At 39.4% G+C, this 27,918-nt stretch overlaps 1 protein-coding gene across 4 annotated transcripts in view; it reads left to right on the forward strand.

The window, feature by feature from the left end:
* Window positions 1–20,309, forward strand: part of LOC111875299 (dual oxidase maturation factor 1) — a 181,181-nt gene extending 160,872 nt beyond the window's left edge. For all 4 annotated transcript variants that reach the window (XM_023871424.2, XM_023871428.2, XM_023871427.2 and 1 more), the window contains exons 6-8: window positions 4,685–4,896; window positions 9,289–9,502; window positions 18,111–20,309. In XM_023871424.2, coding sequence (XP_023727192.1) covers window positions 4,685–4,896; window positions 9,289–9,502; window positions 18,111–18,453 — 769 coding nt within the window. In that variant the 3' untranslated portion in view covers window positions 18,454–20,309. The remainder of the gene's footprint in view (window positions 1–4,684; window positions 4,897–9,288; window positions 9,503–18,110) is intronic.
* The last annotated feature ends 7,609 nt before the right edge of the window (window positions 20,310–27,918 follow it).

The raw sequence follows: 27,918 nt of genomic DNA on the forward strand, positions 1-27,918 counted from the left end.
GGAAGAAGACGTAAGAAGATGCTGGATGACCTTGGGGACAGAAGAGGATACTGTCATTTGAAGGAGAAAGCTCTAGATCGCATTAAGTGGAGGAATTGTTTTGGAAGAGACTGTGTACCTGTCGTCTTGACAGAATACTGATGATGTGTATATAATTGACGAATATTTTAAAATACTTTTTAAATAATTTTACATTGACATAATGACATGCAATGCAATAGATTAGTGTAAATGGAGCACCTGATGATGGCACTATGGTGCCGAAACATGTTGTGAAGTGACAGGTGAAAGTGGATGCACTGCAAGACAGACACTGTATATATATCATGGACGAGAATCAGTGCAACAGGACGCTAAAATACAACATTATTCATGATCGTATTGATCAGAATATATGAAACTATAGTTTGCTTATAGTTCTGCATGGGTGGTAAGCCTGGATTCTCACATTAATGGAAGAACACATACGGAAGGTAATATTATACTGTAGAATCCTGTTGCACTTTTCACTTGGCGTCTACTATTCACAGTGTTACATGCCACTAAACTTGTTAAAAAGTTTAAAAAGTTAACAACATGTTTCGGCCAATATGGTGATCATCAGGTGTTAAAATCTTTTTGATGAGGAAACCGCTGTCTTCCATTGTTCCCGACAAGACAAGGCAAGACACGCAGCAAAACACGTAAGAAGGAAGAAGACACGCACCAACTCCAACACAAAAGCGCATCGAAGGCACATGCATGTGTATTAACAAAAGAAGGCAGCTCCTCTCTAGCAGAAAACACACAGCATCTCGATTACAAAAACCAAATGGTTATAACTGTTTTGAAGAATAACTATTTTTTTATTACAAGAATTCTATAAAATCCATGAATACACAGTGTGGGAAGAATTCAGATATTTATTTAAATGGAAAGCGTATTTTACATATAGTTACCACTGTGCTTCAGAAGGGTTAACACTCACATCCGTTCATGTGGCTGAGTACCAGCTAATGAAAATGTATGGAATCATAGAGTTACAGCTCCACACAATCTGCAGGTGGAAGCTTCCCCAAGACGCGTGTCAGATGGGACAATGGGCGAATCCCGGACATGGCAGATCCTTAAACGAGACCGTGCTCTGTCTCTCCGTTTGCCCGGCCGCAACTCTGTTATTAATTTAAATATAATATTTTTGTTGAAATAAATTATAAAAAGTAACGCCGTTTTATAGAATCGCCCTCTAACACGGCAGTGAAGTGACACCTTCTGTTTATTTGGAAGTTCTGGGTTCAGATCTAGGCCGGTACACCGACTACTTTGAATGGCTTTCCATGACTTTTCTCAGTCACTACAAGTAAATTTCGGGATTATACCTGAAATTACCTGACCAATTCCTTCCCCATCCTTCCCAGTTCTTTGTGTACTGACCTTCCTATCATTCGAAGCGGCATAGTCCGATATTATGACAGAGATATTTAGTGAATCATCAAACACTGTGCCCTTCTGAATAGCCGGACGAACTACGTTTGATCATACGAAGCGTACTCTGTCCCTGCTTCTGAACCAGACAAGTTGCTTCGCGGCGCCATCTTGCCATGCTGTATGCAGATTCTAAACTCATGCGTCTGTTGGAGAGTTTTAGTGACTTTCAGATTTTAACCAAATATATGTCAGCATTGTGACCTCTTCTGCGGTCTAGTGGTCAGAGTTCCTGGCTACAGATCCAGAGGTCCGGGTTCGCTTTCCGGCGCTACCAGATATTTTTCTGAGAAGTAGTGGGTCTGGAACGGGGTCCACCCAGCCTCGTGATGATAACTGATGAGCCATTTCAAGGAAATAGCGGCTCCGGTCTAGAAAATCGAAATTAACGGCCGTGGGGATCCGTTACGCTGACCACGTGACATCCTCTATCCTCTAAAGTTAGCACTAACTTCGCCGACAAGCGGCGGTGGCTCGGTCGGTATAGTTCGCTTGCGGACTAAATCCACGGAGTTTTTTATGTCAGCATTGTGCCGACATCTTGTTGTTCGGGTTTTTATGAAACGTTACTAAAATTAAGATAGCCGTTCAGCAGTGTAATTCATATTATTATTATTAACGCAGCCCTCTAAGTGACAAGGGTGACTATGCACCACTTCATTTACTCGTAATACAAATAGAGCTCTACAATTTCTCCACAAAATGCATGCATCTCTCAACAAACAGCTATTATTTGCCGCAATAACATTAATCGATTGGTCTTTTCAGTGGGCACGCGATTTTTCTATGAGGTGAGAACGGAATTTTTAAATATCATTTAGATAAACTTTAGACTTCAGATAGGCTGCGCCATAGCTCAAGCGGTTAGTCGCTGGCTTCCCACCGCGGCGGCCCGGGTTCGATCCCGGGTCTGGTCAAATGCGATTTGTGGTGGACAAAGTGGCGCTGGGGCGGGTTTTCTCCGAGTACTTCGGTTTCCCCTGCCAATCTTCATTCCACCAAATTCTCCATCATCATAATCACCCGGGGCAGGCTACAATAGGCCAATCAGTGGCTGCCGTGCCGAGTTGACTCAGTTGGACTCCATCCCCCCCACTAAGCGAATTAGAAAAAAATAGACTTCAGACAGTTTTGTGCTCATTTCTTCTTCCGTTTTCTGTGTTCCATTAGTATGGATGCGCAGAGCATCTTGGAATGTAAAGTTCGGCATCTTCTTTCCGAGCTGTACCGCGCGACACTGGTGCTATACAGCTTTACGAAAAGTCAGTTCCGTAATTATTCGACAGTAGTAGCAGTGTTTGTTGGCCGAAGGCATTAAGTCGTCCATATATTCGTAATCCTAGGATCCTTTTGAAATCGTACCGGACGGATTTGTGGTTATTGCGAACGTAGAACTACTGACGGTAGGGTACTTCTGCGATTCAGGGGTCTGTGGAAAACCACGGAAACATATCCAGCCGGTCGCAGTGTAGAATTATGTGATCCGGTGTGCCATTTGTTGTAAGCGGCCGAGCGTTCCACTCGGTATCTGATCGTGCGGCACGAGGACATGCGCTTGTCCGTGTGTCCGAGCGTCATGGCGTGTGGACCCAGGCCATACCTGAACCACTACAGTATTAAGATTAATCTTAGAGGATCAGGGTGTGAGGGTGATGACTGCATTCAGGTGGCACTGTTAGTACCAGTGACTGACTTTTGTGAACACGGTAATGAACATCAGGGTTACATGAAATGTGGAAATTCTTTGATCTGAAGAGCGTCTGTACGATTCTGAGGGAGTATTTTCCTCCAATTCAACGGTAGGAACTTACTCAACTCAAGAATGCGAATATTAGCGTCGCCATGTGCGTCCGTAGGTAGGTCCCAGTTTCGTTTAAAATCGAATAAGCGCGACAGACACTGTCCATGGGTTTGCTGTGCTTATGGACCGTATCTCGCCAAATGTTCAACTTGTAAAGAGAAATGAAGCATACACAAATGACCGATACACATTTTTCTGTGAAATTTACCCTTTTTGAGATAATTAAAATGGGGAGGGAGAGTGTCCTGCCGTCTAGAGACAATAACAGAGTTTTCACGCTAGGAGTACACTTCCTGATTTCCCAACTGATATGAGGAACGTGGGAAGTAGGGGGCGTGGCCGACCTGGTGCTGCCCCCAACACCTTGCCGGTTCAGTAACATTATGGGAAAATCTGTGCGCGTTCCCAATTTCGTCCAAATAGTTATACATATATGTACGGCGTTTCTGACTCCGTATGCAGAAAGACGGAGAGACTACTGTGGGTGTCCGCCCGACAGAATCATCCCTTATCGCTCTACTGAGACAACAGAAAGGAGCCCCATGGAAGATGGGGCTGATGGCGGTGGAGACTTCACACTCTCTACCTAGTACTGTATTTACCTCCAAGCCCCTCTGACCTATGTCAACCGGTTAAAAGTGAATGTTTTGTTGCTAGCGAAGATTATCAACGTGAGTGTGAACAGAATGAGTAGACGAGTGGAGGGAGGTATAAGGAAGTGCTCTGGAGGGAGACGCATTACACGTAGCGAGGGCTGTACGAGATTTCTTTCCATGGCCTTAGTATACACGTGATCCTGATCAGAAGCAGGTTCTGTAGAGACAGCATCAAGAAATTAACTGCGGAACACCTCATGAAGGCGTGACAAAGCGTCAGAAGGGATGGATAGTCACGTCGAAAAACATGTGTACAGGACTCTGCAGCCTCCTGGTTTGTATTCTGGAGGCCCTGTGTTTAAATCTCCACCAGGAGACCTGCTGCCGTAACCTCACTTACGTGCTACAAATAGGTTCTGTGGCCAGGCAACTTAAAGCTTATAACCCTTTACAATTAAAACAAATCCTGTAAAGATCTTTTCTGTTACTGTACAAATTCCAGAAAGCCCGAGAAAAATATGCCCACCTCAGCGTACAGGAGCTCACTAAGCGGGAACATGCTAACTGGACGCTGTTCCACACCTAACTGAAGGAGAGTTTGGCCCGTCATTTTGTTGCGGTGGTGTTTTTTTTTTTTCAAGATATGAAGCTGAAGGGTTCCAGCTGTATGACACAGACGCACAACACACGCATAAACGTTATCAGTTGAATAAAATCCGTCTCAAAATTGGGAACGGGTTTTCAACAGCAGTACTCTTATTACACAGCTATGAAAGCAGCTGTTGTCCGCCCTGGAGAAGATATTCTTGTTGGCGTGTTTCAGGGCAGCCTTCGCCTCGTGGCTGCTGATGAACCTACTGCTGGTCGTGGTGCCCCGCTACGGAGCCTTCGCCATGATAGTGACGGGCATGCTGCTCCTCAGCACTGACCTCGTGTACTACATGCTCATCCCTTACAACCCCCTGGTTGTGAGGTTCGAAGGGAGTGCACTCATGTTCCGGCTGGGATGGTGTTTCTGGCTTGTGATGACAGCAGGTGACACTTACTTTATCAGTTGTTATTTGCGTTTCATGGCCTGTCCGCCTCATTTGTCCCTAGGTTATGCTACCAATGTTTAACATTACCGTGGTAAAGTAACCCCCTGGCACTGAATTGTAAATATGTATAGTGAATAGAGATGAATGAGTAAGAAGCCGTAGTGGCCTGGTTCATCCCCCAGAACTTTAGAGGAATACCATGAAATCTCCCAATTTATTCCTAAGATTCAAAGCTGGTAGCATTTGAGTGCAAGTGAAACACATTAACATTTGCATTTAACATAAGCATTTGAGCTAGACAAAGTGGAGATAGATGGTACTATGCCCTTAAATTCTCTAAGATATATTATTTGTATTAGCAGTTACAAAAGATGGAGATGATGCAAGTTTTAGAGGCTATAGCTGACAAGCATAGTGCTAGTGCTAGCGGAAATTGTGACCAGAAATATATTATGAAATTAAATAAGTAATTTAAGTTCTTTCTGGTAACATCATGAATAATACATTGAACTGTTTAAAGAAAAAATGCCTTAAAACCTCCTGAAGCAGTACTTTTGACACTCAGAGATTGCTTGAAGCTAACTTTACCCTGTGTTTTGCCACATACAGCATATGTATCAGTGAGATGATGTGTCACTTGCAGTTGTACCTACAAATATAGTCCTTTATCACTTATCTGCAGCAGTCTCTTCATTTTGTAAAAGTGGCCTGATGTTAATCACAGTTCTTTTCACATAATAAGTGGTGACCTCCTGCCATCTTGGGATATGTAATAGGTTGAGAACGCAAGAAGGGTAGTGCGCTGTCTGTCATTTTGTTTTCTCCCCTTCATTACAGTATTTTGTTTGTATATATGTTGTATGATGTGTTCTTTTCATGAAGTATTTATTTCCTTAAGATACATAATAGTTATTCACATTAATTTTCTTAAGTATTAGTGGACAGTACTTAGAAACTGAATTGTGTTAATTTCATCAAAGTAGATTGTGATGTTAAAAATGTGTATGTGAAATTATAAATCTGTGTCCTTATGTGTTAGTTTCCTGAGTAGCTGGTTTCCCTAGTACACAGAGTATGTACTTTTGTTTCAAATTTGGTGAGCACTCTAAGGAAGTAAATGGAAGAGTGTTCATGTTTATATTAAAGTATCAGTCCTAGCTGCTTGGTAAGTAATTCCAAAATTTGCCGTTTATTACATTTATTAACATTATATATTAGCATTAAATAAACAAGAAATTGAATTGAATTCCCCATAAACATAACAAATGGCTCCAAAGTTGAAAGGCAAGGAATACCTCTTCCCTTTTTAGGTAAACAGGTAAAGCTATCCCTATAACAGGCCTTTGAGGTCCATATGTTTGTGAGACGTTGAGGCCTCCACACTTTGTAGACAATTGGCTTACAGATGGCGGTGAGGTTGTCAGCCTTATGCACGGGCCACTCTTAACCCCCCAGGAAAGTTCCTGGTTTTCAGTTCTGTTAGAGGCTAAGTCAACTTCAGGGCCACAGTGTGGCTGGAAGGATTAGCCAAATTTAAAAGATTCATTGCCCTCATCAGGAATCGAACCCGCGACCTTCTTGCAACATAGTGCCTTAACCAGCTGCACTGCTGCATGCCCCATTCCCTTTTTTAGGTACATTAAAAATCACATAGAGCCCCTATTGATATTCTCTGTCCATCCGTCTGTCCATGTGCATGAAAATGAACTTAATAACTTTGGAACGGATTTTTGTGAAATTTATGTTGTAGAATGTCATTACAATTTATCAATACATTCCAGTTTTCATTAAAATTTTGAAGAAATTAGAGACACCTTACAAGAAGACCTTGTATATCTGTGTGTACTGTTTTAGAGAAAATTAAACAAGATTTTATGCATGTATTCTCCACAACCAACAACTGTTATCCGAACACACGTGAAGAATATTAAATAATCAACATTGGTTTCCCAGACACACATGATGATTACCAAAGCCTCTTATTCTTGATAATAATAATTAAATGAAACTTCCTTCCACCTGAATTCATAGATCTAACGGTTAGATTCTAACCAAATGCCAATTCAGAGATAAAGCCCTCAATTTAAAGGTATCTCAGGGAATGCAAACAAATGTATATGGAATGATGGGAAAGTGATGATTAGCAGGAGAAAGCTGAAGAAATGCGGAGATAAATCCTTTTAAGTGCTACTTCATCCACCACAAATCTCACATGAAATCACTTGGGATTGAACCAGAGTCTTCCATGATGAGAAGCCATCATGTAACCACCTAAGCTATGACATGTCCTCATGTAAATATTGTGACATGACGCCTAAATAGTCAAAATTCTCATTGTTGAGGTGTCCATTGCAAAACACTGGTTTGTTAAAACATGTTTCCATGGAAATGAATAAACACAACAGTAGAGGAGCTGTTTGGAGGTGACATTTCTGAATCTGTCCATGAAAAAGTTATATAAAGAGAACCAGTTAGACCTGAAGGAGAGTTGGGAGAGGCAGCGTCATGACTTGGCCTGATTTGTGAGACCGTAAAATATGGTCATATGTCCCACGAGGCCCCCAGCCTCCATAACCAAGAATGACTGTTGGAGAAGGTCAGCATTAGTTTGGTCCAAAACCGAAACCAGAGGGGAGTTGTTGAGCACAGAAGTATTGTGGAGAGTCCCTGTTGTTGGACAACATTACCAAGCAATAACTGCATGGAGATATAGGAGAGTAGAAACACTTGGAAAGTGCTGTTGTTATTAGTAGATTGTGAAGAATAACAGAAGTGTTCTAATTTTCTCTAATTAAGAGTAATAAATTTCCAATAAACTCAGCTGTCAATCCAGATTCTCTAATCACTACCACATGACAAATTTATCTGTTTGAATTATAATTTTACATAAGAACACAGATATCTCTTGGTGGTTCAAGGTTAATCTGGGCTTTATCTTTTACTCCTGATGATGTGAACTCCAGAAAAAATTAATCTCTTTCATGGACAACTGGTGGCAACACTGCGCTCATTGCCTGGCAGGTGGCCATGCACCCTGCTTCTGTGCATTAAAGCTAGTACAAAGTGGCATCAGACACTGTCATTCCTAGTGCAGGACAGCACTGTATAACCAAAGTTCTAGTGAAAGGGAAAGTGAAACCAGCAGAAATTCTTCATGAGCTAAATTCACAGCATGGAGAAGAGACCCTTTGGTTGGTTCAGTAAGCTTTCTGAAGCCCCAAAATTTCAAGACACAGCTGTTAGCTGGCGAGATCATGGCAAGTGTGTTTCAGGATTCAGGAAGACTGATTCATGCTGACTTTCTTCCAAACTGTGTAATAACTGACGCACAGTATTACAGTAACTTTCTTCTCAAAAATGTGGACCAAGTGGCCTGGGAAACTCAGAGATCGTCCTATTGCATGATAACACTTCTCCAAATATGGCATATTTAACAAAAGTGAAATCGACAGTGATTCTGATTTGTTTCAACCAATTAAGGCGCAGCTAGGAGGACAGAAATGTCAGATTGTTGACAAACACAAACGTGGTGTCCTGAACTAGCTACTTGGTCAGGATGAAGCCTTTTATGATGCTGGCATCAGTAATTGCCAGGCTAATGGAAAAATGTGTTTGTGTAAAGTGGGAGTTTTGTGCCTGTGGCAATATATCCATTTTGTAAAAAATAAATAAATAAATACAGTCCAGATCAACCTTGAACCACCTACATACTTTAAATATTTGAGCTTAGCTTATTATTGCCAGCGTGTTTTTTTTTATAGTCCTACTGCTTTTAAGCGTACTGTTTTGCTTGTGCCTGGCATAGGCAATCATGGAAATGAAAACATTTTCTGTGTTGTTTATTGAAAGTATCAGGATATGCTAATCTATAAGTAAAGACTGAGGCCTTTATGCACTGGATCATTAATTTTAAGCCCTGAAGAGCTGTGTGCAGCTACTGAAGAATGACTTCTACCTAAGCACATACTTCATGAGTGAGGATGGTACCACCGTGGTTCAGAGCTAAAATTTAACAGCGGGGTCATTGTAAGGCTATTTTATTTATGGTTTATTTAATTGAATTGTCAGTAGCAAACTACATAGCACTGAATGGGAGGGTGATCAGTGGACACTATGAGAAAGTAAGTAGTCCTGGCGTAATTTGAAGTATCCCCGCATTTGCTTGAAGAAACTGAAAAATTCCGTGATATATATTCCGTCCTTGCCAAGATTGGAACTGGGTGCCTTCAAAATACAAGTCAGAAATCACTCAGTTTCTGCTGACATCCATACTCACAGTCATCTATGTGTAGGATTAAAGAATTCACTGCATATTGCTCCATTTTGCCATGGGCCATATTTAGTGGCAGTAGCCATGCAACTGAAATGAGATTTTACTGTCTGCTTACAGGTGTATTGTGCATAGCTGTAGGTCTTGTGATAGCAATTATAGACGTCATCTATCCTCATCGCTTCTCCACGATACTAGAAGTGGATTATGACACTCCATATGATCGACACATCATTATAGAAGAGAGTCATGACACCAGAAATAACAAAAAGAGAACTTCAGCAAACAGACTGGAGGAACCTACAGGTGCTGGTCTGGGGTCCCGATTACTCAGGTAACTTTGTATTTTCCTCACTAGAATCCATGATTTGTAGGCCAGTGTTCCAGGTACATCTCATACAACAGTGTTTGTCAACCAGTGTGATATGATGTTGTGACAATCAAAATTCATACACAATTGTATGCAGCAGTTCATAAAGTGCCATAACAGAAGTGAGACATCGCATGGGGTGTCAGGTTCTGGGGATGATGAGCATGAAGATTACTGTTTTCTCAGATGTGAAGATGGAAGCGTCAGATACCTCTGAAATGTTGGCATTTATCTGCCAATCTACACGGCTCAGATAGATTCTAAAGGATTTTCACGATGATGTATAATACTCAGACTTTGTCCATCATCAGGTGTTCAAGAAACTACAAGTAGAAACTACTTCCATGAATGTGTGTGCTTATCACATATTTTGCTCTTACCTCACTCCAATCCCTCCAAATGAACCCGATCTCAGGTAACTAAATAGCTGTAGTGAATCTGACAGGAGCTGTCCCATGATTGAAGTTAGCTCTTTTTGAGGGACCCAACTGAGTAGGTGTCTTCGCACCTCACCTGAGGACGGAAACAGAACCAGTTTCCAAAACGTTGTGCTTTCTAGTTTCTAGAATACCAGACAATGGACAAAGTAAAAAACCCAGTAATTCTGAATACACAGCTCAAATCCCAGAAGACTGAAATCTAACTGATACTTTGTTTGACCCTGTTTTCTTTTCATGTCTTTGACTTGAGCATCTCTTTCTTTGTGAACCAATAAAACATAAAGGTAAAGTTGTCCCTGTGCTTAACTAATTAAGCACTACATCATGAAGGCGTATGGGGGAGTGGATGTATAGATCCACATTTTCTTGACCTTGGCACTGGTTGGAGGTGAGTGGTCAGCTTCACGCCGCAGCCGCTTTACCCCCGAGGAAAGAGCCCCTGGTACCCATTGTTTAGGAAGTTGGGTGTACCCAGAGCCTGTCTGAATGACATGAAGGAGTAAAAATTCTTGCCTCACCAGGACTCAGACTTCGACTCCTCCATCCTTGAGCCCGTAGCCAGTAGCTATACTACCGAAGCTATCCCAGCTCCTTGTGAAGCAATCGCTACTACTATATAGGTCATGTTATACATACACACATACATGTGGAAGATCCTCTCTCTGTTTAATAATTTAAAAATTTTATGTTTGGCCAACTGAAATGTACATACTTTACCCATGTAGGAGGTGGGTGAAAATATTAACAGTAAATCAAACATGAAATGAACCAACAGCAGAACAAGAAATTAAAACCAGAGCTGCCAGCACATCATCTGAGGTCTCAAAATGAAAAATCCCTGTCCTTGGGAACCAAAATTAACATGGTAGGCGGTGTGTGAGTCAGACTACTTGTGGGAGGCCTACAGTGGGCAAAAATATATTTTATATCCCCAACTTACTTACTTACTCATGGAGCTGAACCCTTTTGGAGGAGCTGCCAATTCTGCAGCTACTCAAGAATTTCCCAGCATTTTATGGAACCTGAAGGTACATTACCGTGTTCACAAGAGCCCTCCACTGGTCCTTATCCTGAGCCAGATCAATCCAATCCACCCCATCCCATCCTATCTCTCTAAGATCCATTTTAATATTGTCCACCCACCTATGCCTTGGTTTTCCCAGTGGTCGCTTTCCTTCTGGCTTCCCCACCCATATCCTATACGCATTCCTCATCTCCCCCATTCGTGCTATATGTCCTGCCCACCTCGTCCTCAAATCAAACAAAAATTTTAAGAGTCAACCTCACAGAATGAAGCCTCAACAAGCAGTACCCTTGAGGTTCAAGAACATTACCCCAGGGAAAATATGATGGAAGTATGGGGTGTATGGGAAAGAAGAAATGCATGGATATGGGGCATGTAGACTGAAATGCAGGTAAGCACCTTCACTTTCTTACATGAGGGATATCAGATTGGCACCAGAGATAGAGGTGAGTTCACATCAACATAAAGTTTCACTGCTCTGCACTTTGAAACACACCTACTGAATTACAGATATGAAAAGTAATTCTGTAATGGTCATGTTAATACTATTGTGACTGCTGAGTTCCATGAGAAATCCGGAGATCAGTTTTGTTAGGTCATTATGGGTACAGACGTTTCACTGTATTGCATAGTCAGATTATTTTATTGTTATGAACTTCTGACATAAAGTTCTTTTCACCATTGAGCAAGGCAATATAATGCACATTGTGAAACAAAGAATTTTATCCAAAATACAGAAGTGAAAAGAATTATTCTCCCTATTCTAATTTACCTGAAGATTCTTTATATTAGTGACTCTTGTATTGATGGAAAAGTTTGTGTACCTGTTGAATGAAAGGATACTCTTCAAACCAGATGTTCACAGGAATGGTGAGTAATGTAAAAGAAATGGTACATCTTTGCTCTCTTTGGTTGTTTTGTATGTAATGTCTTTGACACCTACAAAAGGTATGGGCAGGGGTCTGTTTTCATTCACAGGTGGTGATGTTTTCATCCAGAACTTCCAATCTTTTTCTCATGAAATTGGCTACATAACAACAATCATCACTGGTGTCCAGATATATTTATCAATAACTTGGAGGGGCAGGTTTGATCTGCAGTTGGACCATCATTTTGAAGCCATGTTTATTCAGAAACATGTGAACTTACCCCTAATGCATTTCTTCCTGTAGTTTATGAATGAGGAACAGCTAACAGGCAGTTTATGCAGTTTGTTTTATGTTCATACCTTCAATAACAGGAGGATATTAATTCAACCATGAAAAATCTCTGTAAATAAATTTGATTTTTGCCAATGAAATGGCATGATTTTTTTGTACAGAAATATAACTCTAGAATAATGTTGTGCTGCAATTTTCATGTTGTATCATCTTGGGCAAGAAAACTGGCAAGTGCACTACTGCATAGCAGACTAAAATTGACTAAGGCTTTTGCTTTGTACAAATATCTGGCTCTTGAAACACAAACTCTTTTGAACACACAAAAGCAAATGTAGCATATGTAAGCATGAAACATTTATGTGGTCTTCAGATTATGGTCTCCTGGGCTGTGACACCATGCAGTCTGGTATGCACGTCCACATTCTGTGGAGCTGAATGATCAGTCACTTCCTTGCAGTCTGCCTCCATATAAGTGCATCCACACCCTACTGAGCAGGTGAAGGCTGCTTGTTCTATCCACCAACAACACTGCACTGTATCACAGTCCAGAAGACCACAGTCTGATCACACCCATGAAAACCACAAAACTTACGTAGTCTTGTAGGATCTGAGGTTATCACAGCCATATGAATTGTACTGTCATCTAGGATATAACACAGTGTAGTCTGTTGAAAGTCAACCAACGTTTCAGGTGATCATGTTGTTTCCATCTTCAGGGTCAAAGTATAAGCCAAGCAAGAAATCAGCATGAAACAGGAAACAGATGACACTGCGTTATGTCCCAGAAGACAGAACTATTATGTAGTCTTCTTTTGTTCTCCATAGAAACACATACTTAGGCTTGTTCAGTGTCACAACAATATCATAAATGATCTTCCTATGCATCTGTATCCTTTCAAAAAGCAACTTTTGGGACTCTGTTATGATTCTTTCTGTTAAGTATGGTTGGTATCTTGTGCAGTTATTGTGTAGTATGTTGGTTATCCTACATGATGTGTGTGTGTGTTCATGATTTGTTATAGATAGGGTTGCCAACTTTCACCTAAGTCAAAACCAGGCATTTTTTCTCCTCCCCCTCCTTAAGTATCTGAATAATAGATTTTATATTTGTGGTAGCTTTCATGGCATCAAAATCAGAAGTCCCCCCCCCCCAGATTCTGAGCATTAGCATAAGATTATTGGAAATCTTCAAGCTTTTAAAGTCGTTATAGTGATATGAGTAAAAAACCATAATTAAAGCTTTCATCTGCATTTATGCTGAAAACCAGTTCTGTAATCACACTGTGCATTTGAGCTGTAGTGAAACTTCAGTAAGAATAGAAGAATAAATTTTAATTCACAGGACACCAGGACACAACTATGTGATTTTATTCTAAAATATAACAAATTATAAATATAAACAATAAGGATAGAAGTAAAAGATGTACAATGCTATCTAAATATTTACCACTGCTGACCACTGCTGTGTCATGCCAACATCACACTTTGAATTTATATTTCTCCAGTGTAGCAACTTTGGCAAGTTCTTTTCCACTGTCACATTTCATGTGAATTTGCAGCTTCTATGCTTATCATATTGTAGTTTGAATGCACTAGAAGTTTGGCTTTTACTATTTCACCTTTCAGAAAGTTCCTTTTATTGTTCCAAATGTTTTGCACAACACAGAACACATGTTCCATGAAAGCATTTGATGGTGATATGACCAGAACATGTCAAACAATTTTGAGCAACCAAGGTGTCTTGTGTTAGTAAAACTAACCAAGATATTAGAAATATTATGCTTCTAAACACTTACTTTGTACCCAGAATGACTTAGTCATGAAACACTTGGTGCAATTTCTCCTTTAATAAGGGGAAAACTTCATTCAAATCACAAATTTCCAAAAGTAATGGGTTGCCATTCACTTCCACATTCAACAAATTCAGCAATCTAAGCATGGAATTCGTATCAGTAGGTCTGTCATGGTCTAGTGGAGCACAGAGTTTACAGGACAAATCTTCCCTGGAATCAGCCCATCTTATCAAGAGAGTCTAGACTTTGAGTGGAAAATCACTGATCATCCTGGATTTTGCTCTTAAGGAAAAAGTTTCTTCAAATGCTGTAAAACCTGGAGTCCATAGAAGTTCTCTCTACCTGTTGACAGATTATTTTTTCAACTTATTGAATACTGAGTGTATTTCAGGGATCTGTAATTGCTTTATACTTGTTTAACTTGTTTAATGTTTACATTAAACAAACTTATGAGATTGTGAACAAGCACAAGTATAGTTCTGGAAGAGTTAGTTCATCAGCAACTTCACAGTCATTTTTATTATTATAAAAAAAAACAAAAACAACAACAACAAATGTCCATGTTGCTCTGCTCACGTTTCCTTCACTTTGGCTCAAGAAGATAAGACTTTACTGCTTTTATAAATAATCTGTCCACAGCAGCAAACAAGGTCAGGAAGTGAGGAGGTACATGAAGAAAAGAACAGAGTACTCAGTTTCTGGGAGAAAAAAAAATCTTTTAACTCATCAAGTTTCTTTCCACTGGTTGAGAATTCATTAAACATTTTAATTACTAACACTTCAACATCAAATTACAGCAACTTTAGTCTGTCTTTGACATCATTGTGTAATATATGTATATGTATATTATAGTGGCCAGCAGTGAGATTAGGTGAATTGAATGAATGACAAAGAGGGAGACAGTCTCTAAAAATTTTTGATATTATTTCCATACTGACATGGTATGAACTTAAAAATGCAGTTTTGGCTACTTCTGAAAAAAAGGTACAACCTTCCATATACCAGGTTGTCTAAAGTGATTTGAGTTGAATGATAGGTGAGTTTTAGGAAATAATACTAAGTCAGAATGCTCAATTGACATAGGTTTTGAAAGCTCAGATTAAGCTATAATGTTTCACAATTTGCCCATGGTTTTCATTTAGTGTGAACTGTACTGAAAAGTATATGAAACGAAAGTTGTAAGTAATGCCAAAATATGCTTATATGTTGTGTGTCGCCCTCTGTTGTGGTATGAAGAGCCACATTTAGCCCTTTTAGTACTAATATTGTCTTAATGAAAGGGCACGCTGTAGTGTAGTTGGTGGAGGCAATATGCTACAAGCCAGTAGTCCCGCTGAGGTCATTGGATTTTTTTTTCAATTGACGTAATCCTTCCAGCCACCCCATGGCCCTGGGGTCGACTCAGCCTCTAACAGAAATGAGTACCAGGAATTAAATAATTTTCCTGGGGAGTAAAGCATGGCTGACATGCAAGGCTGACAACCTTACCGCCATCTTTGAGCCGATTGTCTAGATAATGTGGGACCCTCAATGTCTCACCACCCTATGGGCCTTCAGAGCCTCTTACAGGAATAGCTTTACTTTTATTATCTTAATGAAAGGCTGAAGGTTCTAAGAACTGAGCACAATGAGTTAATGGAGTTTAATTCAATCTTTATGTTATAACTTCCCTCTCACCTTACCTTTTGTTAAACTCAATTATTATCTTCTCTCGCCCACACATGTTGGTCGCACTTGTAGATACTTTTTCTTGTACTAAATTATATTTCAGAGTTGTTTAATTTATAAGGAGGTGAGGTTTGTTGATTTGGTAGAGCTGAGGGTCTCTTTTTCTCAGAGGCTTGAATGGGCTACAACTTGGAGAAGCAGAAATGAACACAAACTACAAAAGCACATATCAAGTTTAGATGAATTATTGTTATTGAACACTTGTTGAACCACTTCTTAATACAACTTCAAATCAGTAACTTTTACGTCTTGTTTGTATGAGATCTGATGTGTAATCTTTACAGCTGATTTCCTCAAGGGGCGGAGTGTGACTCCCTTCGACAACTGACTTCCTTTCGAACCATCAGTTTCTTGTTCCATCAGTGTCTCAATTCTATCACACCCTTAAAATTTAGTGATTGGTTACATTTGAAAAATAGGAGTATCTTTTAATTAGCTATTCCTCCACTCCATTTAAGGATTACAAGGAGTTTAGGTTTCTGAGCTCAAACTGTCAACTGTCCAACTTTCTGTCAAAATCATGACAAATGTTAAGCTTGGCTTGGATTATAAAAACTTCCCTATTTTAAGTTATGGCATGCACAAGCTGTCAAGTATCAAATTCACAAAAGATTTTGTAGTTACACTTTCAAGTAAAATTTCTAAGAACTCTTGATGGGGTGTCTTCCTGTTCTCTGCACTTGTGAGAAGACGCTAACTCTTACATGCAAGAATAGACCTATGTCTCACTGCACTTGTTCATTGCATCCCATTGTGAACAATTAAAATTTCTAATTAATAAAAAAAAACATTACATTTAAATGGTTGCATGACAGTGGTACAGTTACAATGTAAAATTGAGGTTATATTGAATTAGTATGCATCAGAATTAAATTCATCTGACACCCCAGTCATTTTGTAGATGAAGCATGAAACATAAACCTTTTGAGTATGCCTGATGATGTTGTGCAGTAGCCTTTTTCATTAATATTTTGGGCACTGTCCACTGTCCCAATTTTTCATACTGCAACAACTCAGAAATTGGTTGTCTTTTCTTATACTGGCGAAAAACCTGCCTTGGGTTTGAGAGTGGCATTGCTGAGGGGTCAATAGAGTACAGATCCTTACTTTCCATTGAGAGAAGGGGACAGATTCAGTCTCTAAAACATGTGGTTTGAAAAAAATTTGGATGACAGACAGTGTTTAAAATATCAGTGTTTGATGTTCTGCAACTTCCCTGCCATTTAATGCATATCATTAAAGCATAACAGGCCCTTCACAACAGCAGCAGCTGAGAGGTGCTGGAAGGTGTTGTAATGTATGGAGGCCCAGTCTGCTGCAAAACTTAAATGAACAGTACAGTTGTTTGTGATGTATAATCAAAATAATTTCTGTTCAGGTTCAGAGGTTCATGGCCTGAACACTAGAAGGAAAAATCAAATTTATATTTCAGCTTTCAGAAGGGCACTACGTTTACTGGTATTAGGTGATTTAATAGATTGCCAAAGACCATTCAAAGTCTTAGAAAGGATAGAATCAGTTTTGAAAATAATTTATTTTCGTATCTCATGAATAACTCATTTTATACAGTTAATGAATTTTTGGAGCATACAGTAAATAATTAGTTACAGTGTTTGTTTAGCTTTGAGTTGTCTTTCTGCTTTGTTTGCTTGTTTGTGTTATGCTTGTGACCACTTTCTTGTCCATTGTACTTTGTACTTGTGATTGAAATACTATATGTATGTATGTATACACATTGCATTTCTGAGGAAGGACTCTATCTTCTGTCCATCTTGTTCTTCTGAAGTCCCTATTATAACGTGCATTTCAGTCCAATTAGTTTTATGCACTAACAACTGAAACCATTCCTAATATATATACACATATTGGGTATATATGATTTGCATGTAATATTATAAACTTAGTACAATATAGGACATTACTTATTGCAAAGAGTTTTATCCTCTGTGATATAACACTGCTTTGTCTGTTGAAAGACAGCTGACATTACAGAGGACCATGTTGCCTCCTTCTTCATGGTTGAAAAGTAAGCCAAACTTTACTTGCTGTCTGCTTCATGCTGGTTTCTTGCCTGGCTTACTCTTCAGCCATGAAGATGGAGGCGATATGCTTTCAACAGAATACATGGTATTGTATCACAGAAGATAGAAATCTTCATAAACTCCACTGTGAGAACGTCAAATCCTTCTTCTTTATTGTATTTTCACCATCTTTTATAATGTTATGAGAAAAAAGTGCTTCTTAAACTGCCATTTTGGTTTCCTGGAATGCTAATTTTATATTATTTTTGTTAAGAAATTGAACATGCATGAAGTTGCTTAAGAGCCTCGCCCATCAGAGGCCAGTCTTGTGACAGAAATACCACATTCTTGCAATTTTAACTTGAGGTGAAGACACTAACACTCACTTCTTCTGTTCTTCTCACAGACGCCTGTCCAAACGTGAACAATTAGAGGATCGTCAGGGTGTGATTAATGAAGGTTTTGAAATGGATCCTCCAAAGTCTCCATGGAGGTATCCATTCTCTCGCACCATGGCAGCTGGCAGTAGGGTACCAGTCAGAATGGGAGGAGGCTTAAGCAGGGCTCCTGGTAGTGTTGGGATCAGAGATTTCAACAGGAGCACATCACAGGATTCTCAGACCAGTAGCTGCACAGGTTCAAGTGCGGCATCAAGCCTAGGGTTGTCGTTTCTGCACAAGGAAACTCTGCCACCAGTGCACAGTGACCCTGCTGTCTCTGCATGTAGATCTGCATCAAGAGCAGACTAACCATTGACAGTGCCACCATATCCTCCAAAGGTTGTGCCAAAGGCTTATAAAACACACTCAAACAACGCTCATGTCTAGAATAGCAAATTACAACAGAGGAGTGATTGGAGGAAATCTGTCACTCAGGTTCTGGACTAAACTCTGATCTGCTCTTTACAAACGATGTACATTATGAAGCTGGAATGGGTGGAAAGGTTTTCTTTTTAGGTAAGAATCTTAGGGTCATGTCAGTAGCAGTCCCAATGCAATTGAAAGTATCTCATCTAGAGTACCATTACAGAAGATTTAAACATGAATAAACAGAATCCGAAGTTTGATACTATACCATCTCCTTATAAATTTATTTACATTTAATTTGAAGTAAGATTTTTATTACGATGTTCCTTTTTGCAGCCTGGTCTGTAGGTTGATCAGTCCATAGTCTGGGCTGTCTGGGGTAAAGACTGTTCATGAGAATGCACTAATGCAGAGGCTACATTATGCTGCTGCTAAGGCAGTGAGTTGGTACATCTTCACACTTTTCATTTCACAGATGTGACTAGCCATGCCAGAAGCAGACATTTTTATGCAAGTTTTATTTTTCCATCAACTTTAAACTTACACTGTGGTCACCTACATTGTGAAACCATGTAGTCTGATTGGTGGTTACTAGCATCTCGGAAGAACGTTCTGCCTGAACAGTTAAGATTGGAACAGTAGGTCCCCCCCCCCAAAAAAAACTGCCAGACTACAGGTTGTTATAACCCAGAAGACCACAATCTAAATCTTCACAGTCATGAAAACCTGAGACCTAATATTTTTTACAATTATAAACTTAGTCATAATATACTAGTAAATAATATGAATCAGAGTAGTGATGTCAAGATTAAGTTATAGATTCCAACACATTTAGGGTCTAATAAAACAGATCACATTAAGAAGAATAAGAAACCATGTGGTCCACAAACTGTATGAGACAGTGGCTGTGCCAACACAGGTACACAGGCCTGATGGTGATGGTGATGGTGCTGGTGTCTCAGTAAAGTAAAAGGACTGGAAGTGCAGAAATCAAACTGCTGAGGTCTAAGACAGGATGCATACCATATGAACATACATATAATGAAGAAGCGAGATAAGAACTTCTTCCAACAAATGTTGTTGAGACTACTGAGAGGCCAGAGAACCATCTGACTGCAACATGTCCTGAGGATAATTCTATAAAAAGCCATAGATATTGGTGAAGTGTAAGTCAACAGGAAAACAAGACAAACTGGGTGGAAGAACTAATCTTAAATATGCAGATGGAGCAGGTCTAGTGACCTAAGCCTTGGTGATATTGATAATGATTATGTTGGATTTTAATGGGTTATATTCTAATTTACGTAGGTCTGTAGGTATGTAACACCACAATGATGTTGTAATGTAAGTTCAAAACTTATTAAAGATCATTTATAATAACAACATGTAGAAACAGAAGCCCATATGCATTATGTGTACCTTATAATTTCATAAAGTTCAAAATATAAGCTTTTATGTTGCCAAAATCATGCAGAAATGTATGGTTCATAATTGTATTTTTAATTGAGCCTAGTCCATATCAGCTTTCTGCTGCTGTTGTGTTTATGCCACAGATAGAGAACTGTCAGCATTTTAATTATTAAATATAGTGAGTTCAGTTTCTTTCTTATATTATTGTAGTTTAAGTAGAACTTTAATTAGAGACATACCTTTATGGATCTGGCTTATGGGCCTGGCTATTATAGATTTTAACTCAGAATGAGTGCAGCAAGATTATTCTAGTTTTGTTGTCACCCTACATAGTAACAAAATCACTGTCAGTTTTTTCACAATCATGTAATGCTCAGAGAAAGCAGTCTTCTGGGATTTGGCACCGTGTATATGTGGTGTTAACCGACGTTTCGGAGGAACGTATCGCCCCCATCTTCAGGGTTGAAGAAAAAGTATAAGTAAATCTGCAAGCGACAACACAAACGTCGGTTAACACCACATATACACGGTGCCAAATCCCAGAAGACTGCTTTCTTCATAGTCACCGCCGTGAAAGCCTCAAATCTTACATGTAATGCTCAGCTTACATCTTAAACTGTTACGAATAAAATATCCTTTAGGGCCACTGTTTGTTTCTGCTCTGAGCCACTATGGTCCTGCAACTCCTTCAGTATGGTAACACATATGTCATTGATTTTCTGAGGCAATGGAAAGGAGTAAAAATTTTCTCACAATTGTCTGAATAACACTTTTACTTGTCTTTAACCTTCCTATTTTGCAGACCCTGAACATTATTTTATAAAAGACTGAGGATATTTCAGTCAGGGATACAGGGTGCGTCACGAGAATTCAATTCCTGGAAGGGGTAGATATTCTTTTCTTCACTATCATATCTCACTATCCCCAAGGCCCACAGAGTTGACTACTGCTGAGCTTAAGGTGGGAGCATTGCATCCACCCTCACACACATCTGTATGGCATGGTGCTAATTGAAGGGATATGTTTCCCTTTTTTCTTTACCAAGTGTCTATTCCTGCTGTGCCCTGAACTTCTTTACTCCACAAATTAAATAATGCTGTCAAACCCTAAAAAGGAAAACATTCTAATACTTAAAAGAGTTCTGTCTTCTGGGATATAACTCTGTGTAGCTCATTGAAAGTCAGTTGATGTTTTGGAGAAACATGTCTTCATCTTCTAGTTCAAAGAATAAGCCAAGCAAGAAACCAGAGTGAAGCAGTTCCATGATGGTTTATTGCTTGGCTTATACTTTATATGGAAACTCTCAATGCAAACAGAAGGCAGTGCAACTTGCTAAGCAATGACTCTGTGAATAATGATTGTTGCTAGACAGTAGCTCCTTTGACATGTCATGAAACAATAGAACTTCTGAGAGATGTGTTTTCTATGCAGTCTCTGCTGAGGCTATGTAAGGAGTGTGGTGTAGTGAAGTGGCTTGGTTGGTGACTGACTTAGTCTCTAGAGTCTTGAGACGGAAGTTAGAAGAGTAGGAGTGAGTTGTGTGACAGCCACCTGCCAGTAAGGGCGTGAACACATAAGCTGAGGAACCTATGACATAGAAAGCCATTACCAGTTGATAGTCGCCGAAGATACAGGAGACTGAGAAAACTGAGTGTGTGCTGTAGTGAATTGTAGAGTGTGTGAATTAGCAGAAGCACTATAATTACTTATAGTTAAAATCTGTAAGTGCTCAATAAAGCCAATTACCTATCCATATCCTAATATAATCACATTCAATCACGTAATAATATATATAAGAGGTTTTCAATGGAATACATGACATTACATCCCAGAAGACAGAACCCTTCAGAACCGCGGATTTGAGAACTTCAAATCCTACATTCTAGTACTTCATGTGAAACCCTTGAAATAACTTATAGAAAATAATGTAGAGGAAAACAAATTGGAAATCTTAAAATGTTCACAGATCAGCTGAAAAGTTACTTGTTAGGTGCAGGAATGAAATGAGCCACATTTCTTGGGTACTGCAGCCTCAGATTGGTGTATTGTATCAGTCTCTGAGGGCTTAATTGCAAAAGTTGGGTGAGACTGAATCCTTTGGTACTGCAGAAGGCTTGATATACCAGTCCTGATGATTTGATTTAGTTTTAAAAGTGTATGGTACTGGTTCTCTTGGTACTGCTGTTACACATGGGCCTCTTGTACCAGTCCCTAATGAGTTAGTTGTAGGAGTGGAGTGGCTCTGAGTCTCTTGGTCCTGAAGCCTCAAATGGGGCTATTGTATCAGCCCCTGATGAGCTGGATGCAGGACTGTGGTGAGACTGGTACTGCATATTCAAATGGGCGTATTGTACCAGCACCTGATGAGCTAGTTGCAGGAGTACAGTGAGACTGATAGTACAGCCTCAAATTGGTCTATTGTACCAGCCCCAGATGAGTTAGCTGTAGGAGTGGGCTGAGACTGAGTCGCTCAGTATTGAGGTCTCAGTTGTTGAAGTGGGGTAAGACAGAGTCCTTTTGTGCTGTGGCTTCAAACAGGCATATTGTAACAGCTTCTTATGATAAATAAGTTTAGAACGTGAGTGGAATGATGAATGATGGGTAAACTGAAGTGCTCAGGGAAGAACCTGCCCTAGTGCCACTCTTTCCACCACAAATACTGCATGAACTACCCTGAAATTGAACTTGAATGTCAGCAGTGAGAAACCAGCATCTATCCATCTGAACTATGACATGAAACTTAAAAATAGCTTTTTAGTTTTATAATTAGTATTCATTCGGTATAGCATAATGAAGTAATTAAATGTGAATGTCTTATTTGAAGTTTGTGGCGATGAAGAAAATATAATTTGTGGAAGGTAAACAAGTTGAATGGGCCCAGGTGTGAACTTGAAGACAGAGACATTTGTTACTACACAAAGAATATATAATAATGACATTACTTTTCTTTAGGCTGCATTCATTCTCAGTACCTCCTGGAGGTACTGGATCATCCCCACTATCTTGTACAAGGGGTACTTGCATTCTGGGGTTTAAATTGAATTTGTTAATTTCCTGGTAGAATACATTTAAGGTATGAAACTTAAAGAGAACTAAACAAAATATGGTGGAACAGAATTATATACACTTGCAATGTCTGAGTATTAAAGCCTTGCTAACGATGATAAGTTCTGCAGCAGCTTTGTTTGTATTGCCACTCAAAATCAGAATTCTAATCGCTTTCAATTTAATTTGGTTTCTAGGACAGCAGCAGAAAATGAACTTGAAATTTCCGTGTGGTAGCAAGTGTCATATAAAATTACATACAAGAGATAAAATTAGATGCAAATTTTCAACCGGTATTTAAGTGCCTCTTTTAAATTCCAAAATTACAATTATTTTGTCCTTTACTTTTGTAAATACGAACAGAAAGACATTCAGATGTACTCATTTGTTTCATAAAGCAAACAAAACAATTTTTGCAGAATGAAAGGGAAATATTGGCAATAGTGAAGACAGCGTCTTCTTTCATTTTATGATGTTGTGATTCTAATTTCTAATGGCACTATAAAGGTGAGTAACGAAACGTCTCCAGCTGCATTTTATAATATAGCAAATACACTTTATTTTATATCACATTGACCCTTTTATACATCTCATTATCTTCTGTAGTGTGATTATTTTTGTAAAAGTTTGTGATTACTTCATTTGTCTTCTGTTAATGTCCATTTTTATGCATATACATATATAAACATTAAGTTGGTGTTCCTATTTTTATGATAAGTTATGAAATGTGTGTGACTGTGATGTATGCATTGTTAATTGATATCTGTGTACATTGAAGTATCATAGAATAAACACATTCTTATCAACATTGAGTATTTTTTCCAATGATCTGTTCATGTAAGACCTTATATCATGGAGAAAGCAGTCTTCTGGGATTTGGCACCGTGTATATGTGGTGTTAACTGACGTTTCGGAGGAACGTATCACCTCCATCTTCAGGGTAGAAGGAAAAAGAAAAATATAAGAAATCCGCAAGCGAAGAGACCGTGAGAAGCTTTTACCGGTTCTCACGGTCTCTTCGCTTGCGGATTTCTTATATATTTTTTCTTTTTCCTTCTACCCTGAAGATGGAGGCGATACGTTCCTCCGAAACGTCGGTTAACACCACATATACACGGTGCCAAATCCCAGAAGACTGCTTTCTTCATAGTCACCGCCGTGAAAGCCTCAAATCTTACACCTTATATCATGTTTCATGTATAATCTGCTGGAAAATGAACGTTCAAATCTGAAAGCCATGAATTACACTTATGTCGAATTCATTGCTTTCCATTCGGTTTTCTTACAAATAATGTTGCCATCAGATGCAGCTGAATGGAATAATTACATTGTTATTATCACCAATCCATTCAATGATCTGCCCGCATGTTTTGACCCTCAAATAAGTTATTATCAGTGGCCTAATTTTATACAGCAGAAAACCAGCTTAAAGTTTACCACCTTCTCCTGTAACCAAAATCTATCTAAATTATCAAAATTTGTCAGAATTATTTTACAGTTCTGTCTAGTGAGAACTATTCCTGGGCACATGTCGGAAGATTTCATACAGGCATTTTTTGTGTATGCTCCATGCCATCAAGTTGTACATATTGTGGAGATATACTTTTGATTTTCAGTGCTAGATGCATGTGCAGCCAGCATCATACTTTAGCAGCTCTACGCCCAGAAAACGAACATTCTGGTACTCATTGCATGCTAGGCTTGCTATAGCCTATGTTTGTCAGTGTAGAAGGGGTAGCGCGAGAGAGAGGGAGAGGGATAGTACGCATAGGATAGGACACCTTACCGACCGAACTCCCGGCAGTGGCGGCGGCATATCTGTGGAAAATAGATGGCCGCATTCTTATAATACCGTGACGACACGGAGGACTCGGAGAGCTCGGAGAGTACTTTGCCAACCAATAAAATGTAGTTGCCTTGCATATAGATGCCTCAACATTTGATTGGTCGGGTTATTCTAGCGCCTGGGTCCCTGGCGTCTCTGAGTCGGCTGTGATTGCTGTGATACCGACGTCACGAACTGTTTACAGCAGTACCATAAATACTTGCATCCTCGATACTGGACATTACGTTGTTAATGTAAGTGTGTAAGTTGTGGTTATTCTTTAGGGAATCATTAGGATTATTCGGTAGAAATTCAGTTTCCTCATATTTTGACAAATTATGGTGCTCGTGATATTATTCCGCTGTTGCAAGTTCTAGTTGGGTTTCCGCTAAACTTCTCGTCGCCCGCTCCGAGGTTGATGTTACTAGTAGACTGCACATTTTTACAGCTCTATGTCCTTTCTCGCCTGTTACATATACAGATCCGACTTATAAAGGAAGTCGTGAGAGCTGATGGGCTGTGGTATGTATGCAGGGCATAGAAATACATTTTGGCGGGTCGGCGATGTAAATTTGTAGAGTAGGTTGCTGTTTCTGGGATGTAACTCCGTGCAATCTGGTAGCCTGCTACCGACATTTGGGAAGCAAGAGGTTCACGCAAAATGGGTGAACTATCTGCCTTCACAACTGAGCAACAATCTAGACTACACAACGTGTAAAAAGAAACCGAGCTTCATAATCTCTGAAGAAAGCAGTCTTCTGGGATTTGGCACCGTGTATATGTGGTGTTAACCGACGTTTCGGAGGAACGTATCGCCTCCATCTTCAGGGTAGAAGAAAAAATATATAAGAAATCTGCAAGCAAAGAGACCGTGAGAACCGGTAAAAGATCTCTGCCTTGAGAACAAAGAAGTCCACGTCAGTGTGTTTGTTCACAATAATTAGTATATTTCCTTACAGACGTGGGCAAATATCTAGACTACACAACGTATAATAAGAAACTGAGCTTCATAATCTCTGCCTTGAGAACAAAGAAGTCCACGTCAGTGTGTTTGTTCACAATAATTAATATGTTTCCTTACAGACGTGAGCAAATATTCAGAGCTAGGTACTGGTACACTTAGAAATATGATTCTGTATCACTAGGGTTCTTGTAAATCAATTCATTTGCCACCCACAAAGTATCATGTGTGATAAAATAAAGTTTCAAGGTTATGAAAGATTCTGGATTCTCTTGCAGCAGAAATTCCGCGAATTCTGCTACAGAGAGCTGAAGAAACATTTCCTGCTGTGACAGAAAGGATGGTGAGTTGTGTGCACAGACAAGAATTTTGTTGTCATCAGTCAGTTCTCATATCTTAAGAAACTAAACTTTTTATGCCAAACTTGTGTTAGTTTTTATAATCAGCCTGGAAAGTTTATTTGGTTCTTCATATTACAACACTTTGCATTATTATGTGGGCGAGGGATCAGTTCAAGGAGGGTGATATTGATATGTCATGTGGCACACGTGTGAGAAATGAGAAATGCGTACAAAGATTTTGACAGAAGGCCTGAGAGAATGAGACAGTTGTGGAGATGGATTTTAAAGGTACAGTTATGGGGGTTTTGGACTGGGTTTGTTTGTGTCAGGATGCAAAGTTTTGATGGGCATATGTGAACACAGTAATAAGTCCCTAGGTTCTCTAAAGAGTAGATACGTATTGTTTGTACTTCCACAGAGACCACAGGTTTCTCAGGAAAGTCCCTGCATTATGAACTTAACACTTCCTAAGATGATGAAGTGTGTAGAGAAGAAATCTGTACAGAGTAACTGTTATGGGTTAGATGTAATGAGAAACAGCTACAGCAAGGAGAGCATATATTGCTTCATATGTGGTGTTGTGCAGCCATGACTGATAGAAGATGTGATGCCTTTACAGAACTGTACAAATTCAGAAAAGGTCTTAGTGGGTCCACATGGTGAGATATACCCAGCAAGTCATGATGCAAACCAAGCTTTGAATATAAAAGCTGAGGAAGTCTCAGCTGCAGAAGAGGAAGCAGATCCTGTGCAATTAACAGTTCAGGAGATAAAGGCTGAACCTGAGGTGAGCTGTATGTTTCTGTATGTCCACTGTTAGGCAGATATCACAGATAGGCAGGAATTCCAGTTGTCTTTCTCATCTCGATCTCTCTGGCTGTCTACTGTGCGCATGGAACAACTGCAGTGTGCTGCTGACTTGCCTTTGAAGGCCTTTTTCTGAATTGTCTCTAGACAGTTATAGTTTGTTGAATGTTGCTGCTTGTGATGTACCACTTCCATTTCCTTTTAAGCAGTTCTGATGTAGATGAAATTAAATTTTGTGTAAACTGAACTGTGTTTGAGAGAAATTCTATAGGAGCAAAAATACTTAGGGAGTCATGGAACTGTTTGCAGTTAGTTACTGGTACACTTGTTAGAACTAGTTACTAGGAAGTTACTAGAACTAAGTTACTAGGACTTTTGTAAGCTAATTACAGTGAAGCCCACAAGATATTTATCATGTGATGAACAGATTTCAAGGTTACAAAAGATTCTGTATTCTCTTGCAACAAGAGTGGCAAGAATTGTACATACATACATACATCAGCATTTCAGAGTATTCATAAGTGTGCAACTGGCACTGAATATAAAACTGTCAAACAACAGTCACAAGACAATCACAGATAAAATTGCAAAGACATCAGTTCGACCATAGTTGAAATCTAAACTGAATACCTCAATTAAATAGATATAATATTACACATATGATTATACCAACAAGATAATTAGCAATACATAATAACCTTTAAGAGCCTAGCAACACCGTATGGAGACCTTTAAAGTGTAGCCGAATGGCCGTGCGACAGCGTATGAGTATGCGCAATCCACGCGTGCGCACAGTGTTTTAAAATCTAATTTTAAGATAGAAATTCTTGTTCTACTTACATTATTTTTGGGCACCAGCTTTATAAGTAGATAGTCTTCCCTCCTGCATCATCTAACTGAATGTTGCCTTCATGTGGTACTGTTGGAAACATCCGGAAATGCAGAGTCCAACGTTGCAGTTCGTGCACTTTGTCCGGATGTAACTCTGTTTCCCACGCAAAGAGCACACACGACACCTC

Source organism: Cryptotermes secundus, unplaced genomic scaffold, assembly GCF_002891405.2.
Source record: "Cryptotermes secundus unplaced genomic scaffold, Csec_1.0 scaffold1406, whole genome shotgun sequence".
Lineage (NCBI taxonomy): Eukaryota > Metazoa > Arthropoda > Insecta > Blattodea > Kalotermitidae > Cryptotermes > Cryptotermes secundus.